Genomic DNA, 19,647 nt, shown 5'->3' with positions numbered 1-19,647 from the left:
GGCAGCAAAGAAATGGATGGGAAAGAAAGCAGGCCAGTTTATGAGGAGGCTTTGGTTGGAGCAGATGAAGTTTGAAGAGAGTGAAATACCCAACAGAAGCTCCTATACCATAGTTGGAAATAAAGGACTGGAGCTCACAATATTCATTAGAAATTGAACTACTGCTTCAGGAGCCCAGGCAATGAATGAGTGTGTGGGGCATGTGGGCTGGGTTTGGTTTTTTTATTCATGATCAAATAGGACCTCTTAATAGCTAATCAGAAAGCAGCTGCCTCCCACTCAAGTTAGTACAACCAAGGCAATATTTTTAGATCAAAATTCCAATGCTACGCTGACAAGTCTTTCCATAAATGTTAGTTTGCCATCTTACAAACAGATTGCTTCATCGGCCTTTTTAAAAAAATACTTAAGGAAAGTAACATTTTATTTGGTAATTTTACACAATCAGCTAGTAGGGAAAAAAACTAATTAAAGAAAGATGAATAGGAAAGTTTGAAGTAAAAAGAGAAAAAGGTTTATTTTTAAAGTAAGTTTCCTTCCAAATTGAAAACTCCTACACACGCAAACCATAAGGCGCTAGCTATGAAATCAGAGAATGATGGGCTTTTTAATCTAAATTCATACATGTGGTATCATTCTTGCATCTGAGACCATGCGATCATTGTTCCTGAGTCCCAGGGGATGGTGACGTTATCTGAACATGTGTCACTCCATGGAGAATGGCTCTCATCGGCTGCTGAGTGGCAGCTTATGATCACAGCTGGGCATCACCTCACATTTATCCTCTCCCTGCCTCCCCCCCCACCATGTGTAGGTGAGGGGTAGTTCCTAATTTATTTATCGTATGTGATCAAATTCATAAAACACTGGTGTTGATTTCACCTTTCCTGTGAGCTGGGGGTCTTGCTTGTTATTCTTCTGTTCTGTTATGTATTCACAAATTCATATTTCTCAGACCATGAAAGGTGAAGGTACTTGGTGGCTCCCCCAGCTTAGCAGTGACCAGGACCCTACTTCACAGTAACTTCTCAAAGAATCACCTCAGAAATTCCACAAGCCTTCCCAAGAGACACTCCAGGCTCCGTCCTTGGCATGTTTTAGATTTCCACTCTGGAAGGGAATTTGCTCCAGAGACATTTTGAAATTTTCAAAACCTTTGTTAAAGAATACTTTTGTGGCGTTCAATTCCTTAATCGTCTTTCATGAACTGATTAAACACACACACACACACACACAACTACCTTAATTGCTTAACAAGTTCTTCTAAGTGGTAATGGGGACTTATATGATTTTTCATTGCAGGAATTTGATGTACTTTGCAATCAATTATAGTTAATTAAATTCCTTTCCCATTACTCGGGTTTTGGGTATGGAGGGGTAGGTAGTGTGATCCTTGTTTCATTGGTGGAAAAGCTGAGAAATAGTTCACTCTGGCCCACACAGAAGGCAAGGCGGCTGTGGGCCAGGCTGGCGCCCAGGCCTCTATCTTTATTGCCCGTTGCCTGGTTATTCTGTCCTTCTGTCAAGAAATTCAGGACCCAGAGGGCCTGCAGACCTTGCTGTTGTATGTTCGTATTTTCTCTCCCTTGGTTTTCTTCATTTAAGTAAGAGACTAATTAAACAGAGCATTTCTTAACAAAGGAATTCAATGTTCATTTTTGGAAGGCGGTATGAGAGTGTGCTCTTTTGCTAGGTTTTACTTAAAGAGATGGAGAAGACTGTGATAGTATGGTGTTATTCATGCTCAACAGAATCTTTCAAAAATAGAAGTAATGTTCACTGTTTATGTATGCAAATAAAAGCCAGTAAGAAAGGAAAATTACTACCACCTTCCTGAGAAATGGTCTTTAAGTTAATACATATGGTGTTATATTGATGTGGGTTAACTTTAAAAAAAAGTCTCCATGACATTAAGCGTAGGAGTTTTGTGCTTTAAAAAACAAACAAACAAACAAACCCCCACTATCTGTTAGAAATTATGAATATTTTATTTAAATTTTTTAATGTTTATATGAGAGAGAAGGCGGGGGGCAAAGCATGAGTCGGGGAGAGGCAGAGAGAGAAGGAGACACAGAATCTGAAGCAGGCTCCAGGCTCTGAGCTGTCAGCACAGAGCCCAATGTGGGGCTTGAACCCATGAACCATGGGATCATGACCTGAGCCAGAGTTGGTTGCTTAACCAAATGAGCCACCCAGGCACCAGAAATTACAAATATTTTAAATTGCATCATCTAAAAAAATCCCTACTTAGCAGAGTTTGCATTTATGTTTTCTTAAATAATGCAGCGTAAGACAACACAATTTAAGTATTTGGGTTGAGATGTGTGTTAACTTGTATGTTTATATATTGCCCACAAAAAATTTATCCCTTTTTATTTTTATTATAAAGAAGGCGATGAAAATAATGGAGAGGCTCCCATCTCCACAGAGGAATCTGTACTCCACAAATAAACTAATAACCTTAGTTATAGTTTTTGAGCTATAAATTATTTTTGCCTCTTGACTATCATAAACAAGAGTGGAGAAGGGCAAAGATAATTGGATAAGTACGATAATATAATGCTACTAAATCATAATAGTTTATACCACCATTAGCTAGCATTCATTATATAACCACATCAACTTAACTGCTGAAAAACGACAATATTAAAAATCTCCAGGGGGGTCTTTTAAGCCCTATCTCATTCATTCATTCATTCATTCATTCATTCATAAATGGATACTGTAAGCTCACCCAGCTAGACCATAATTATATATTACACATTGCCCATCTAGCTATTTGTAAGATTTTTGATTGGAAAGAATTTTGCCATCTAAGTTTTATGTGACATTCTGTTTAGTTTTATGTAATCTGGAAATGTAATAGATCTTTGGGGGGAATGTGTTGCCTGATGTATTTGCAGCAACACTATGTTTTTGTTCCTCAAAGTACACTTTCCCCCAAATTGATTTTAGAGGCTAAATAAATTGGAGGAAAGTAGTGTTGCCTAGTTCCCAGTTTATATAATGCTCTAGACTGCTTTACCTTTTTTTTTAATTTTTTTTTAATTTTTTTTTTAACGTTTATTTATTCTTGAGACAGAGACAGCATGAACAGGGGAGGGGCAGAGAGAGAGGGAGACACAGAATCGGAAGCAGGCTCCAGGCTCTGAGCCATCAGCCCAGAGCCCGACGCGGGGCTCGAACTCACAGACCACGAGATCGTGACCCGGGCTGAAGTCGGACGCTCAACCGACTGAGCCACCCAGGCGCCCCTACCTTTTTTTTTTTTAAACATTTATTTATTTTTGAGAGACAGAGACAGAGCGTGAGCAGGGTAGGGGCAGAGAGAGAGGGAGACACAGAATCTGAAGCAGGCTCCAGGCTCTGAGCTGTCAGCACAGAGCCCAATGCAGGGCTCGAACCCACAAACCGCGAGATCATGACCTGAACCAAAGTCGGATGCTTAACTGACTGAGCCACCCAGGTGCCCCTAGACTGCTTTGATTTTTATTCTAAAAACACATAGTCATGTCCTATTATAGAAGTTTGCACACTGAAGAATTTATAAATGTAAGGGTTAAGGAGTAAAAGGTACCAGATTTGGTATAAGTGATCTTTCATTTTGCATGTATACACTTCTGTTGTACTCATTTTTAGAAATTGCATATTTGTAGGAGAAACATTAAAGCCCAGGTCCATTTTGGTCCACTAGCCTTTGCTCTTCCCACTGGCAAGGGCTGCGCCCCTTTACCCACCCCTGCTCTCTGGTAGGTGTGACCTCCTGATATTTCTGTGACACATATGGCTGAAGCCTGTGTTTCTCTTCTAGTCCTTCCTTATCTCCCTTCGGTACTTAAAGTGCTAAAATCTTATGGGGGCTCCTGGTTGGCCCAGTCAGTTGAACATCTCACTCTTGGTTTTGGCTCAGGACATGATCTCGCGGTCGTGGGATTGAGCCCTGAGTCAGGCTCTGTGCTAATGACATAGAGCTCACTTGGGATTCTCTCCCTCTCTCTCTGCCCCTCCCCTGCTAGTGCTCTCTCTTTCTCAAAATAAATAAACATTAAAAAATAATATTAAAATCTTATAAAAATAACCCATTAACACATACCCTTGGTGAATATTTATTTATTTTTTTTTTTAATTTTTTTTTTTAACGTTTTTATTTATTTTCGAGACAGAGAGAGACAGAGCATGAACGGGGGAGGGTCAGAGAGAGAGAGGGAGACACAGAATCTGAAGCAGGCTCCAGGCTCTGAGTGGTCAGCACAGAGCCCGACGCGGGGATTGAACTCACGAACCGTGAGATCATGACCTGAGCCGAAATCAGACACTTAACCGACTGAGCCACCCAGGCGCCCCTCCTTGGTGAATATTTAAGCCATGCCAAAGAATAAAAGGGAAAGACCTTTTCCAGATGTTTCATATATATATATATGTATATATATGTATATATATATATATATATATATATATACATATATATGTATATATATATATATATACATATATATATATATATATATACGTACACACACACATATATAATTTTTATACACAAAATGAAGTCATACTATATTGCTCTATATTTTGCTTTTTATATTTCGTGTTTTCTTGGTGACCTTCCATATCTGCCACAGTCCTTTTAATTACCACATAGCATCTTATTATATGTATGTATCAATAATTTACATACCAGCTCCCTTACTGATAACTTTTTCCCTTGTCCCCCATGTCAATTTTTATTATTACAGTGTTGCTGAAACAAATATTTTTATGTATTCTTTGGATATGTATACTGTTTCTGTAGGATAGAGTCTTTTTGATGTGGAATTGCTTGGGTCAAAGACTATGTACATTTAAAATTTCAATAGTTCTAAGATGGAGGTGTTGTTCAATGGGTATAAAATTCTAGTTTCACAAAATGAAAAAGCTCTAGAGAGCCCTACGACATAGTGCTGATAGTTAACAATACTGTATTGTGCATTTAAAAAAATGTAAAAGAGTATTTGATCCTATGGTAAGTATTAATGCCACAAAAAGGGAGGAGGCATGAGAAAACTTTTGGAGGTGATGGATGGGTCTGTTACCTTGATTGTGGTGATGGCTTCACGGGTGTATGCATATGCCCAAACTCATGAAATTATGTACGTTAAACATGTACAGTCTTTTTGCATATGATTTCCTCCTCAATAAAGCTATTTTAAACAAGAAAGAATATATGCCCAGGAAAGTTTGAGAGGTACTACATTGAAATTTTTTAAATTTCAAGAGAAGTAATATATCAACCAAGCTTGGATTATATGAAAAAGTTTTTGATAGTTCCTGACACAAAGCAAATGTCAATTTACACTCAATTAGTATTATGCCAAACAGAATGAAATCAGCCAGGCTCCTAAAAAAACAAAACAAAACAAGGGCCCTGATGCCCAGGTACCATTCATGGAGGTTTTAAACAGATTGTTCTGAAGTGGGGTCTAGGCATCGATGTTCTTTAAAATCTTTTCAGGGTATTAAAATAGTTTACCTAAAAATAAGATTCATTGGTACAAATTCTCACTAATTTACAGTCTCTTTTTATGTTTTATTTTGGCCAATTCTAATCGGGATGGGAGAATGTATGTTGTGTGAATTTGCATATTCCTGATCACTAATGAGGTTGGTAAATATTTTCATGAGTCTAAACGCCATTGGATTAGATACCTTGCCTATTTTCCTGTGGTTGTCTTTTGATTATTAATGAAAATTAGTCCTTTGTTATATTATTTGTGAATATTTTCTCTCTGTCATGTCTTTTTATCTGCTCTTTTGTTTGGAAACTTTAAAATTGTACATTAATAAATATTTTGACTGTTTCTTTCCTGACTTAAGAGTTTTGTGTCTTAGGAGCTGGGAAGGTTTTTCTGAAGCCATTCCAAGAGAACAAAATTTTTTTCTATTTCCTTCTGATAGTTTTATAGCTTAAAAAAGTGTTCAGATCTTGATCCCAACTGGATTTTACTTTACATTTAGTGTGAGGTAGGGATCTAATTTTTTTTTCTTTGATGGATTGTCAGTTGTATCAACACAGATTATTGGTTCATCTACTCTTTCTTCTAATGATCTGAGATGCTGTCTTTATTGAATAGTCATCTCATATGTGAGAATTTGTTTCTGGATCTTTCACTATTACATTGAGTTATTTGGATGCGCCCATGCCAGTTCCATGCTATTTTAATTACTGTAACTTTCATATATTTTAATATTTGATTGGCCAGAGAGTTTTCTTAAAAATTTTAAAACTACTTCTTGCATATTTTCCATTCCAGATCATTTTTAGAAAAGCTGAAAATCAAGTTTAAAAAAACTTAAAAATGCTGTTGGGGATTTTGGTTGGTCTACATGAATGTACAAATTACTTTTGGATAAATTGTAATTTTTTTCAAGTTTTTATTTAAATTTCAGTTAATGACAGTGTAATATTAGTTTCAGGTGTAGAACTTAGTGATTCAACACATATACAACACGTGGTGCTCATCACAAGTGCCCTCCTTAATTCTCATCACCTAGTTAAATCCATCTAACCCCCCCACCCCCTCTGGTAGCCATTAGTTTGATCTCTATAGTTAAGAGTCTCTTTCTTGGTTTTCCTCTCTTTTTTACCCTCTATGTTCATTTGTTTTGTTTCTTAAATCCCACATATGAGTGAAATCATATGGTACTTGTTTTTCTCTGATTTATTTCACTTAGCATAATACTCTCTAGCTTCATCCACATCATTGCAAATGGCAAGATTTCATTCTTTTTGATGGCTGAGTAACATTCCATAGTGTGTTTGTGTGTACACACACACATACACACACCACATCTTCTTTATCCATTCATCAGTCGATGGACATTTGGGCTCTTTCCATAATTTGGATATTGTTGATAATGCTGCTATAAACTTCAGGGTGCATATATCCCTTTGAATTGGTGTTTTTATATCCTTTGGGTAAATACCTAGTAGTGCAGTTGCTGGCTCATAAGGTAGTTCTATTTTTAACTTTTTGAGGAGCCTCCATACCGTTTTGCACAGTGGCTGCACCAGTTTGCATTGCCTCCAAGAGTGCAAGAACGTTCCCTATTCTCCACATCCTTGCCAACACCTCTTGTTTCCTGTGTTGTTAATTTTAGCCATTCTGACAGGTGTGAGGTAATGTCTCATTGTAATTTTGATTTGTATTTCCCCGATGCTGAGTGATTTTGAGCATCTTTTCATGTGTCTATTGGCCATCTATATGTCTTCTTTGGAGAAATATCTGTTCGTATTTTCTGTCCATTTTTAAATTAGGTTGTTTGTTTTCTGGATGTTGAGTTTATACATTCTTTATATATTTTGGACAGATACTAACCCTTTATCAGATATGTCATTTGTAAAAATCTTCTTCCATTCAGTAGGTTACCTTTTAGTTTGGTTGATTGTTTTCTTCACTGTGCAGAAACTTTTTTTTTAAATTAAGTCCCTGTTTTATTTTTGCTTTTATTTCCTTTGCCTCAGGAGATCTCTCTAGTAAGTAATTGTTACAGCCAATGTCAAAGAGGTTACTACCTATGTTATCCTGAAGGATTTTAATGGTTTTCTGTCTCACATCTAGGTCTATCATCTATTTTGAATTTATTTTTGTGTCTGGTGTAAAAAAGTAGTCCAGTTTCATTTTTTTACATTTAGTTCTCCAGTTTTCCCAATACCATTTGTTGAAGAGACTGTGTTTTTTCCATTGGATATTCTTTCCTGCTTTGTCAAAGATTAATTAACCATATAGTTGCGGGTTTGCAGTTTTTAGTAAAATTGAGTTATCCTATTCAGGAACATAGTATGGCCATTCATTTATTTTTAAATTTTTGTGAATTTTATTAAAACTTAATAGCTTCTTTTCCATATATTTTCAACATATTTCTTGTGAAATTTACTCCTAGATATTTTTGTTATTATTATTTTGCTAATACTAGCATGGGAACATTTAAAATTTTTTTTTATTTTTTATTTTTATTTTTTATTTTTTTATTTACTTTTTATTTTTTAATATAATTTATTGTCAAATTGGTTTCCATACAATAACCCAGTGCTCATCCCAACAGTTGCCCTCCTTAATGCCCATCACCCACTTTCCCCTCTCCCTCACCCCCATCAACCCTCAGTTTGTTCTCAGTATTTAAGACTTTCTTATGGTTTGCCTCCCTCCTTCTCTGAACTTTTTTTTCCCCTTCCCCTCCTCCATGGTCTTCTGTTAAGTTTCTCAGGATCCACATATGAGTGAAAACGTATGGTATCTGTCTTTCTCTGCCTGACTTATTTCACTTAGCATAATACCAAGGGATATAGGAATGCTGATGCTAGGGGCACATGTACCCCAATGTTTATAGCAGCACTTTCAACAATAGCCAAATTATGGAAAGAGCCTAAATGTGCATCAACTGACAAATGAATACAATTTAAAAATTTTGTAATGTTTATTTATTTTTTTTTATTTATTTTTTTATTTTTTTTTTCAACGTTTATTTTATTTTTGGGACAGAGAGAGACAGAGCATGAACGGGGGAGGGGCAGAGAGAGAGGGAGACACAGAATCGGAAACAGGCTCCAGGCTCTGAGCCATCAGCCCAGAGCCTGACGCGGGGCTCGAACTCACGGACCGCGAGATCGTGACCTGGCTGAAGTCGGACGCTTAACCGACTGCGCCACCCAGGCGCCCCTAATGTTTATTTATTTTTGAGAGTGAGAGAGAGCACAAGCGGGGGAGGGGCAGAGAGAGAGGAGGACATAGAATCCAAAGTAGGCTCCAGGCTCTGAGCTGTCAGCACAGAGCCCGACATGGGGCTTGAACCCATGAACTGAGAGATCATGACCTGAACCAAAGTCAGAGGCTTCACCGACTAAGCCACCCAGGCGCCCCTTCATGGGAACATTTTTCAAATTACACATTTTGATTTGTTATTCTTAGTGTATGAGGAGTTACTAATTTTTGAATGCTGCCCTTATATCTGGTCACTCTACTGAGATATTTTTATTAATTATCATAATTATTCAGTGTATTCTTCTGAATCTTTTTAGGAATGCAGTTATATTTGCTACAGATTTTTCCTCATTGCAGTGACTAGGGCATTCCAGCAGATTGTCTATGTCTGTAAATGTTCCATGGGTATTTAAAAGGAATGCGTAGGGAATGCTTGTATTGTTCCTTACCCATTCCTAATAAAAATTCTCAGCAAGCTTGTAATACAAAAATCTGAGTCTAATTTCTTTTTTCTTCTGGAACAGTATTTTCTTATTTTCTTTCTTGGAGATCTCTTGAGTCTCCTCTCTTGAGTCTCAGGTTTATGAGTGCTGAATCATCAGGATAAAATAGGTTTGCAAATAAACAGAAAGCAAAGCAATATACTTTACTACCTTGACTTAACATAGTCATATGCCACTCTCTTTGAGCATTGAGTTTTTCCCGTTCCTGAGCCTGGGAGATGAGAGCATATGTAGGCCAACCTCTGTGCTGGATGCCAGGCCCTCTGTCATCATTAATAAACAGTCACTGGCAGAGCTTCACTTTTCTTGCTCTCTGAGCAGCATGTTTGGAGGCAAAAATGCCGAGAACGTTGAAAGCCAGCTGGATAGCCGTGTGATGGCTGTGTCACCTCACTGGGTCTCATCCACTGCCCCTTGATTGCAGACAGTGGGGAACAGAAGAGGAGCCTCCACTCCTGATTGTGCCTCTGCCTGCCTTCTCTTCCGGTCATCATGTGGGACTCGGACAGTAAGCTCCAAATGGTGGCCCTGTGAGCATGGAGCCCATCAGAGTTTCGTCTACTAGTTTTATAGTCTCCTTTTCTGAGCCAATTTATTTGAAGTCTTTATGACACATGATGAGTCACCTTGAGCTCTCCATCCCAGTTAGCTCTTCTCTGGAGAGCTGCTCTCCACGTGTCCCACTTGCCCTGTCTAGCCAGGGGCCTCTTCAGCCAGAATGATCTGAAAATGTACTCAGCTCATGTTGGTCCTCTCTGCCTTCCCTAAAACAATAACCCTAGAATATTTCCTATCAGTCTTAGAGTAATGATTAAAATATTCAGCCTGGCCTATGGGTCCAGCAGGTGCCTTTGCCCACCTAGTTTTTCAGCTCATCTTGGACCATCCACCACCCACTCTCTGAGTCTCAGCCACACTGGCCTTCGTTAGGCCATGTTCCACTTCTCCATCAACCTTTGCAAATACTGATTCCTCTGACTGGCGTGCCTTTCATCACTTCCCTCCTCCTTCACCAGGGAAGGTCTCCCACTCTGTCCACACTTCAGTCCAGACATACATTCCTCAGGGAAACCTCCCCTGTTGTCCCCGCCCAGTCAGAGTCCTTGACTGCAAGTGTGCATAGGACTTCTTCAAGTTTTCGTTTATTTGAATGGGCTTCAGAAATTAAAATCTTCTCTACTACATTTGATGAGCTCCACGAGGCAAAGACCATGTCTGTTTTTGTTTACTAGGATGTCTCTAATGCCTGGCCTTGAACTTGGTGAAAAGTAAGTGTGCAAATTTTTTGAATGCAAGAATAAAAAAATGACCAGAGACAGCTTGCCCCCTAATCTAGTCTCGAATACATTCTTCATCTCAACTCAGTAAATGTTTATTTCTCTGTTATCAGCAGTAAGGGGGTTGGAGGTAGATATTACCCTATAGACCAGATAAGGTAATACTACTTTATTTCAAAAGTTCTATTTAAAACCACGAGAAACATTATTTAGAAATGTGTCCTCTATTGATCTTGTCCTTCCAAAAGAAATTTTGAGAAAAACAAGGGAAAGCAACATTCATTCAACTTTTGCCTGTTTGAAACGTGATTGTAACAAGGAACAAATGCTTCCTGGCCATAGAAAGGAACATGAGCCACAAAGTATCGGAAGGCACACTGAGCCTGGAGATGTCTGAGGAGAAGCAGGGGCAGGAAGACAACCAGCAAAAGACTTGCCTTAATTTAAGAAGTGGAAAAGCTTATTGGAAGCATTCTTCAAAACCCTTCAGAAGCTAGTAAAATAATATTTTACTATGTTTTCTCCAGCTCTTAAAACTTTACAAATGCAAATACGTGATAAAATGTGAAAATAAGTATTGGCAACTAATTACATTCTCCGGGGAGATTTAATTGAAAAACAAGCATATTTGCACTGCTTCTCCTTAGTAAGATGTTTATGGCATCTGGTCAAAGTAGAACAAACATTTGAAAATCCTTTGACATAGCTGGTATTTAAAGAATAGCAATTGGCCAACATTTGCGGCTCTGTATGTTGAATATTTTGGCTCCTTTCCTCTGGTATTCATTCTGAAAGATTTATAATCCTTTGGGGAGTGTGGTCTACAAGAGTAGAACTGAATCCTGAAATGTGGAAAAACTAACTTTCCCTAATATAAAACTGTTCTAAAAAAATCTCTCAAGCCTATGAATATGTTTCCAGATTTTCAGAAAAAGCTGATGATTTACAGAATTTTTTTTTCTAGAAGGATCTAACTTCCTCATGATAAATGTAAATTTTCCATCCTTTGGCTTCACAATTGGCTTAGAGATAATTCAGAAAAATATAACATCTTACCTTTCTGGGCATCTGCTGAAATGACACGGCCCTTTAAAAATTTTATGTCAGTGGTTACAATGTATATAATAAAGGTATTACAATGTATGTAATAAAGGTATGCAAAAGGTAGGAATAATCTAGAAGAGAAAAAGTAAGAAACCTTGAAGTGACATAGGAAACAATGATTGTGCTGAATGTATAAGTAGGAAAATACTACCAAAGAAAACACAGTGCAAGAATATCAGTCAAGAAGGTCCTTGATCACACACAACTGAGAATGCTGGGACGGCACTTTCTCCTTCAGAGTCTGACGGGTGTGGGTGGACTCCCTTGGCTTGACTGAGGTATGATATGCTGTTTGACGTCTTCTTGCTTTCAAGCCATGCTGGGGTCTGAAGCCACTGCCTAAAGAACTCTATCTGAAGCTCTTGGTTTGCATTTGCAAACTTTTAATGTGGGAGCCCAGCTCTGTTCCTTCAGGTATCCATCCCAGGGGAGCTTTCTTTTTTTAACCATTTAAATTCAACAAAAGAGCCTTTTAAAATTAATTTTCTCCCTCTCTCTCTGTGTCTCTTTTTTTTAATGCTTTTTTTCTGTAGTATTTTCTTTAATTATGGTTAGCATTTAGATTATGGTTTATGAAATACCTGGCTTCTGTTTTTAAGTGCTTGTGTGTGTGGGGGGGGGGGGTGTCCTGTGCCCCCAAACAAGGGAGATTATAAAACTGAAAGTAATAAATGAAGGATTTACTGCTTTATATTTCAAACCAACTGTAGGAAAATTGGTGGTGTTAAAAACTCTCTTGATATCAAGAAAAAGACATTAGGAGCTGTAAAAACAAAACTTATTATTTTAAATGTAAATAATAAAATGAAGGCTTTTGTCATTGTAAACTTGATCTTGAATATAGTGGACAGCCTGGATTACCCAGAAAGAAAATTAGTATGAAAAGCAGACAATGACAGTGATGTCAACACAGGATAGTGGTTCATAACATTTTTAGAGATGTAGAGGGAGTTTTCTGGAAGGGTAAGAGGAAAGGCTGAAGTCTCAACCTTTCCATCTTTTGGATGCTTAAGTTCTTATAGTTCTATTTCAGCTTCTTATTTTAAAAGTAATACATTTTACTGAATTCACAAGAGGTTTTACATATGTGATAGAAGGAGGGGCTTGGGCTGCTTGAATATAATTTCCATTTTTGTGCTAAGTGTATAGACTATATCTCTGTACATTTATATATAATAGATGTAGCAATATAAAGTAATAATTAGCAAATGAGAATAAACATAATTTGTAGGTGTCTTTCCTCAAAAAGGAAAGAAAGGTTTATCTGAGGCCATTGGTACTATGTTTTGAAGTAGAGATCCAAAGCCATCTTTCATGAGCACACTTTACAAAAATGTCTATTCTTACCTCTGTTAGAAATATTGCTTTTGTTATTTGCTCTGTTAGAAATATTGCTCCTACAAACTATTTCAGCACTTATACTGGAACTCTTATTTACCACCTAGTCTTAATAGCGGGAGAAGTAATAGGTACTATGCTGTGTCCTTCAGATGATTTTCAAAGCATTAACGATCAGTGGACATTGCCTAAGAATTCCTGCAGTGAATTCTGATGATAATTTCCTGGCAGGTTTGTTTCACTGATCAATCATTACTTTGTTGTTTAATATCCCAGATTGTTTTACCTTAAAGGAACAGTTCCCCACTACCCTTTACATTTGGTGATCAGCTAAGCAGACGTTGATTGCATGATTCTCTACGTTGGGCCAATATTTTGCCCATGATACTGAAGGCTTCTCTTTTTCTCCTTCATCAACCCACTGAGTCATCTCCAGTTCTTAATGGAATTGCTTCCTCACTCCCCACCCCACAGCCCTTCCCCGACCTACCGCGGTCCCAGCATGACTGTTATACTGCTTCCCACAGGGTTTCCCTTTCTCCAGAAAGACTGTTCCAGACTGTTCCACATACATCTGTAAGAATAATTTTCAGGCACAGTTTGGATTGCACAGTACTCTATTCAAGAACTTATAGGGACTGCCTATTACCTCTACATAAAACTTACATTCCTCAGTCGATCTCTCAAGGCTTGCCCCTTGACTCTATTTAATGTACTAATACCGCCTAATGTCATAGCTGTTTAAAGCAGACAGACCACCTTTAAATGTTGACTCTTAATTGGAATAATGTTTTATGATACTCTGTAAAGCTTTTTCATGCTTCAGCTCTACATGATTCATTTAACAAATTATAACCCACTCAGAGAACTTAAAAAAATTTAATGTGCCGTGTAGGGGGAGACACATTTCCCAGTTCATGGATTCATAACCATTAAGTAAATTTCCATGGAAGCATGACCTTATTTAACCTTTCTATGGCATTGTGTCTTCATAGGGAGGAAATCAGACAGCTACAGTGATCGCACTGTGTTCGATGAAGGATTTCAACTTAGCGCAAGAGACCTGCCAGTTGGCAATCAGGGATGTTGGAGGCCTTGAAGTTTTAATAAATTTGCTTGATACAGATGAAGTCAAATGTAAAGTGAGTGGCTTACCTGACATGGGTGACGAACCTTCTAAACAACTTCTCGTGCTTCTCTTTTTACCAATAGGTGCCTGCTACTTCTGCCTACTTCTTGTCTTTGTCTGCTATTATCACTGATAACTTGCTCCTTGTACTGTTAGCTGCTCTTCGCATCTCTGCCTTTCTTCTTTATCTTCTGGTTCCTTTCCATCAGTATGTGCTTCTTAAATGATGAATGTTTGTTTACATAATTGAGGGACAATAAGGAACATGCATGTAACACCCGGGAATAGAAAGTATTTCTTTAAAAAACTTCACTTGGGACGGATTTTAAGTAGACTTGGAATTTTTAAAAAACTTGTGCTGGTTAAACACTTATTTTCACCTCTAACTACTTTTTCTCATTTAGATTGGTTCATTAAAAATCCTGAAGGAAATCAGTCATAATCCTCAAATCAGACGTAATATTGTTGACCTTGGGGGCTTACCAGTTATGGTTAATACACTTGATTCTCCACATAAGAGTCTGAAATGTTTGGCAGCTGAGACAATCGCAAATGTTGCCAAGTTTAGAAGAGCCCGACAGGCAGTGAGACGCTACGGGGGCATCACCAAACTGGTGAGTACTGCTGACATCGTCATCAGCTCACCCTCTGCCACTAAGATGTCAACTCTCTGCTGTCCTTCCTAAAGGAGATGTTGCCTTTACTGAATCTTTTTTTTTTAATTTTTAAAATGTTTTTTTATTTTGAGAGAGAGGGAGAGAGAAAATCTCAGGCAGGCTCTACACTGTCAATGCACAGCCTGACATAGGGTTTGATCTCATGAACTGTGAGATCAAGACCTGAGCTGAAATCGAGTCAGATGCTTAACTGACTGAGCCATCCAGGTACCCAACCTTTGCTCAGTCTTGAAAAGCGAGTAGGTATTTGTCATGCAGACACACCAGGGAAAGGCAGTTCAGGAAGATGAAGCTGTGTTGATAAAAGCCCAGAACTGGAAAACAACAGAGTATTTGGAAACCGCAAGCGGCTAATGTGGCTAGACCTAAGATGAGATGGGCTGGGTAGTAGGAGGTGAAAGTGAGGGACCATGGTGGTCACACAGGGCCTTATCCAAGAGCTGAAGAGTTTAGATTATTTATAGATACTAAGGGAATAACTGTTGGGGACACATGTTTTCAAGCTGTCTGCTCTCTGTTCATCCCATTGTTTTAGAATGAAAAGCCACCTGGGGCGCCAGGGTGGCTCAGTCGGTTAAGTGTCCGACTTCGGCTCAGGTCACTATCTCACGGTTTGTGAGTTCGAGCCCCACGTTGGGCTCTGTGCTGACAGCTCAGAGCCTGGAGCCTGTTTCAGATTCTGTGTCTCCCTCTCTCTGACCCTCCCCCGTTCATGCTCTGTCTCTCTCTGTCTCAAAAATAAATAAACGTTAAAAAAAAAAATTTAGAATGAAAAGCCATCTAAATGTCCTTCCTTGGGCTGTAACTAGTTAGGCCATGAGTGTCCACTTGACTCAAGCCAGCCCCACAGATGTCTCTCCCAGGAATTTGGAATTAGGAATCAGAGACTCTACTTAGTCTGGACTACTCTTTACTAAACTCAAGATGGTGGTCATGATTATGTGGACATATCCATGGAATCTGGCCTGCAGAGAGAAGAATGAACTAGACACACACAGGGTAGAGATAACCCTGGGTGCCCTGGCTTCACTTCCTCTGGAGCACCCTTACTTATATAGATAAGCTACTGCTTATCTATATAAATTGCCTTTCCCTTAAAGACTTCAGTGACTTTAGTTATTGCAAAAGGAAGGAAGGAAGGAAGGAAGGAAGGAAGGAAGGAAGGAAGGAAGGAAGGAAGGAATAAAAAGAAGAAAAGAAAGGAAAGAAATGATCCTGGCAGCTGTGCCATGTGGATTGGTTGGTTTTGGTAGCTCAGGTGGGGAGCCATGTCCTCCAAAGAGGTCTCATGGTTTTAAGAATATACAAGCCATTCAGTTCTCACAGAAAGTTCTAATGGCTTTAGGGACTCTAGTTTTCTGAGATACCAGGACTGAGGATGTAGTTTACAAATCTTCCTAATGCATATATTATAGCTATGTTAAGAAAATACAATCTTGGTGAGATTAAATTTCTTATAGAAAGGAAATGTAAACACTCCCAAATTTGGAGGAAGATGTTTTGAAGGGTTTTGTTTCTTTGTTTTTCATGTGTAGTATGAAAGTTAATTTGTAAAAGTATTCTTATTGTTTTTTAAGTTTATTCTATTTTGAGAGAGAGCATACACATGTGAGAGGGGGAGGGGCAAAGAGAGACTCTCAAGCAGCTCTGAACTGTCAGCACGGAGCCCAATGTGGGGCTCAAACTCATGAACTGTGAGATCATGACATGAGCTGAAATTAAGAGTCTGAAACTTAACTGACTAAACTACCCAAGTACCCAGTAAAGGATTCTTATTTTTGATGGAGATTATCTTGGTAGCAACCCTGTAGCTATTGAGGGATATGTTGTTTTATTTTAAAGATTCCCATGTACATCATATTCACCTATTCTTGTAGGTCGCTCTACTCGACTGTGGAAAGAGTTCAGCAGAACCGGCTCAATCGAGTCTGTATGATGCCAGAGACGTGGAAGTGGCTCGCTGTGGGGCTCTGGCATTGTGGAGCTGCAGTAAGAGTTACACAAATAAAGAAGCCATTCGTAAAGCTGGGGGCATTCCTTTGTTGGCTCGCTTACTGAAGACGTCTCATGAAAACATGCTAATTCCAGTGGTAGGGACATTGCAAGAATGTGCATCAGAGGTACTCAAGCCAGCTCTGCTTCCCTTGCTTTCATTTACCTTGACTTTCTTTAGTTGAAAAATAATTTTCAAGGTTATCATGACTGCTAAGGATTTTTTTTGAGAAGTCTGCAGTCTATTAAGATGAAACTAACAGAACATTAATTAAATTGGTACCCGCGTGATGTATTTTTGAAAATGTTGACTAAATTCTCTTCTTATATAGTTGTGTTAACCTTGGACTTTAGTGTTTATTTATTTATTTATTTTTTTTTTTTAATTTTTTTTTTCCAACGTTTATTTATTTTTGGGACAGAGAGAGACAGAGCATGAACAGGGGAGGGGCAGAGAGAGAGGGAGACACAGAATCGGAAACAGGCTCCAGGCTCTGAGCCATCAGCCCAGAGCCCGACGCGGGGCTCGAACTCACGGACCGCGAGATCGTGACCTGGCTGAAGTCGGACGCTTAACCGACTGCGCCACCCAGGCGCCCCGACTTTAGTGTTTATTAAGAAAGTTTGTTTGGCATAATTATTAGTAAGTATAAATAGGTACTTAATATTCGTGTCTTACACACATAAATATTTAAATTTGTGTTCCTAGGAAAACTACCGAGCTGCGATCAAAGCAGAAAGGATCATTGAAAATCTGGTGAAGAACCTAAATAGTGAGAACGAACAATTGCAGGAACACTGTGCCATGGCCATCTACCAGGTGCGGGGGACTCTGTGGGCAGCTGTGGTCTTCTTCTCCATGTAGTTAAGTCTAAACATGGGTTCTCATTCTCTGGTGGCAGGACTCAGGAATCAGCATTTTTAACAAGAACGCTTTAGGGATTTTCCTGTACACATAGGTCTAAGAACCACTGTCCTGTGCTAATGACAGATGGCCTGTATATGTGAGAGAAAAACCTGCACCAACATGTCTTGATTATTTACATTTCTAGAAGGCACTTACATGTCTTTCTCTCCTAAAACAAATTACTTAGTGTAAAATAGGAAAATATATACATGGTGCCTTTACATTGCTTTACAGGCACCCTATTCAAACATAGTAGTTGAGAAATTTATCTTCTACCAAGACAAAATGGATGGATGAATGAGTGTGAGCTTGCGTGTGTGTGTGTGTGTGTGTGTGTGTGTGTGTGTGTGTGTGTATGCCTGTTTTATCTTTTTATTAATTTACTTTAACCTTTGCTAACTTTTTGTGAGCTATACATTTTATAGTATACCAGAAAACAGATTAGAAGTAAAGATGGCTTCGAAAAATTAGTAGATGGCTGGTGGCTGGCCATGCCAGCTTCTACCTATCTGAGAAATCAGAGTCCATTTCCTGGAGGAATGCATTTAAAATGTGCATATTGGGGCACCTGGGTGGCTCAGTCGGTTAAGTGTCCAACTTCCGTTCAGGTCACAATCTCATAGTTTGTGGGTTTGAGCCCCACATTGGGCTCTGCACTGATAGCTCAGAGCCAGGAGCCTGTTTTGGATTCTGCGTCTCCCTGTCTCTCTCTGCCCTTCCACACTTGTACTTTCTCTCTCAAAAATAAACATGTAAAGATAGGTAGGTAGGTAGGTAGGTAGATAGATAATAAAATGTGCACAGTAAGAGTATGCCAAAAAGTCAGAGTCAGAAAAAGGGGTTCATGTCAGTAGAGGATGGTATTAGTTTGCTAGAACAAAACAAAATACCAAAACAAAATACCATATGGTGGCCTGTTAAATAACAGATATTTATTACCTTATAGTTCTGGAGGCTAGAAGTTTGAGATCAAGGTGTCCGCAGCATTGGTGCTTTCTGAGGACTCTCTCCTTGGCTTATAGGTGGCTGTCTTCATGTTCACATACCATTCTTCCTGTGTCTCCACATGTTCCTTCCTCTGTGTCCTTATATTTTATGACATCAGTCATATTGGATTAGAGCCCACCTCAGTGGCCTTATTTATCCTTCATTACCTCTTTAAAGACCTTAACTTACATTCTGAGGTACGGGGGTTAGGACTTTGACATATGTGAGTTTTGAGGGAACACAACTCAGTTCAAAACAAGGATATATAGCCTTGACTTGCGTATATAAGCCTTATCTGAGTAACTATGAATGATTGGTTACAAATAGTGATTATTTTTTCTAAAGTTGGAACTGAACCAGAAGCAAAAGTCATAAATAGAAGAAAAGCCTGACAGGTGCCTTGTGGTGCATTACAATGAGGATTTCTTCTAGTGGCCCTCATGGATGATCCATGACATGCATCTGTATCATATGGCCTGAGAGACCAACTGTATACTTAGGATGATAGCATATCTATACTAAATTTATCATCTTTTTGCTCTTTAACCTGGGAAGGATGATCAGCTGGGAACATCTATGTAGTACATATTTATTTCAAAGGATGACACAAACGTGGATAAACATATGTGAATATAATGTCAGTTGCTATTGCTATAACTTACTGCTCTGGGCATAGAAACTCTATTGAGGAAATCCTCATCTCCTAGATTTTGGGGGTCATTGAAGCTCTGACCAAATCCGTATCACTCGTGTTTTCTCTGCTACATTTTCCCAAGACTGTGTGTTGCATCACTGCAGAAATCCTCTGTCCACGCATGTGGTGTTCTAGGTTTCTAACCAACCAATCTCTGTTTCTGTCTTGGTGGAAGCCCAGGTTACCTCAGAATTGGCTTGGCAGAATTTCTAAGTATGTAGAAACTGCTAGACGCGGCCAAAATTATGTAAGGGAAAAGAGACAGTGTCAGATAGCTGCCAATACAGAGAAGAATTAGATT

General features: G+C 38.7%; 1 protein-coding gene across 4 annotated transcripts in view; it reads left to right on the top strand.

Annotated features, from left to right (window-relative positions):
* Window positions 1-19,647, top strand: part of ODAD2 (outer dynein arm docking complex subunit 2) — a 179,597-nt gene that overhangs the window by 37,142 nt on the left and 122,808 nt on the right. For all 4 annotated transcript variants that reach the window (XM_045465769.1, XM_045465771.1, XM_045465768.1 and 1 more), the window contains 4 exons: window positions 13,956-14,102; window positions 14,494-14,703; window positions 16,644-16,886; window positions 17,468-17,578. In XM_045465769.1, coding sequence (XP_045321725.1) covers window positions 13,956-14,102; window positions 14,494-14,703; window positions 16,644-16,886; window positions 17,468-17,578 — 711 coding nt within the window. The remainder of the gene's footprint in view (window positions 1-13,955; window positions 14,103-14,493; window positions 14,704-16,643; window positions 16,887-17,467; window positions 17,579-19,647) is intronic.

This window comes from Leopardus geoffroyi, chromosome B4 (assembly GCF_018350155.1).
Source record: "Leopardus geoffroyi isolate Oge1 chromosome B4, O.geoffroyi_Oge1_pat1.0, whole genome shotgun sequence".
Classification (NCBI taxonomy): Eukaryota; Metazoa; Chordata; class Mammalia; order Carnivora; family Felidae; genus Leopardus; species Leopardus geoffroyi.
Note: the sequence above shows the minus strand (reverse complement) of the source record. Positions and strands in the feature narration are given on the sequence as shown.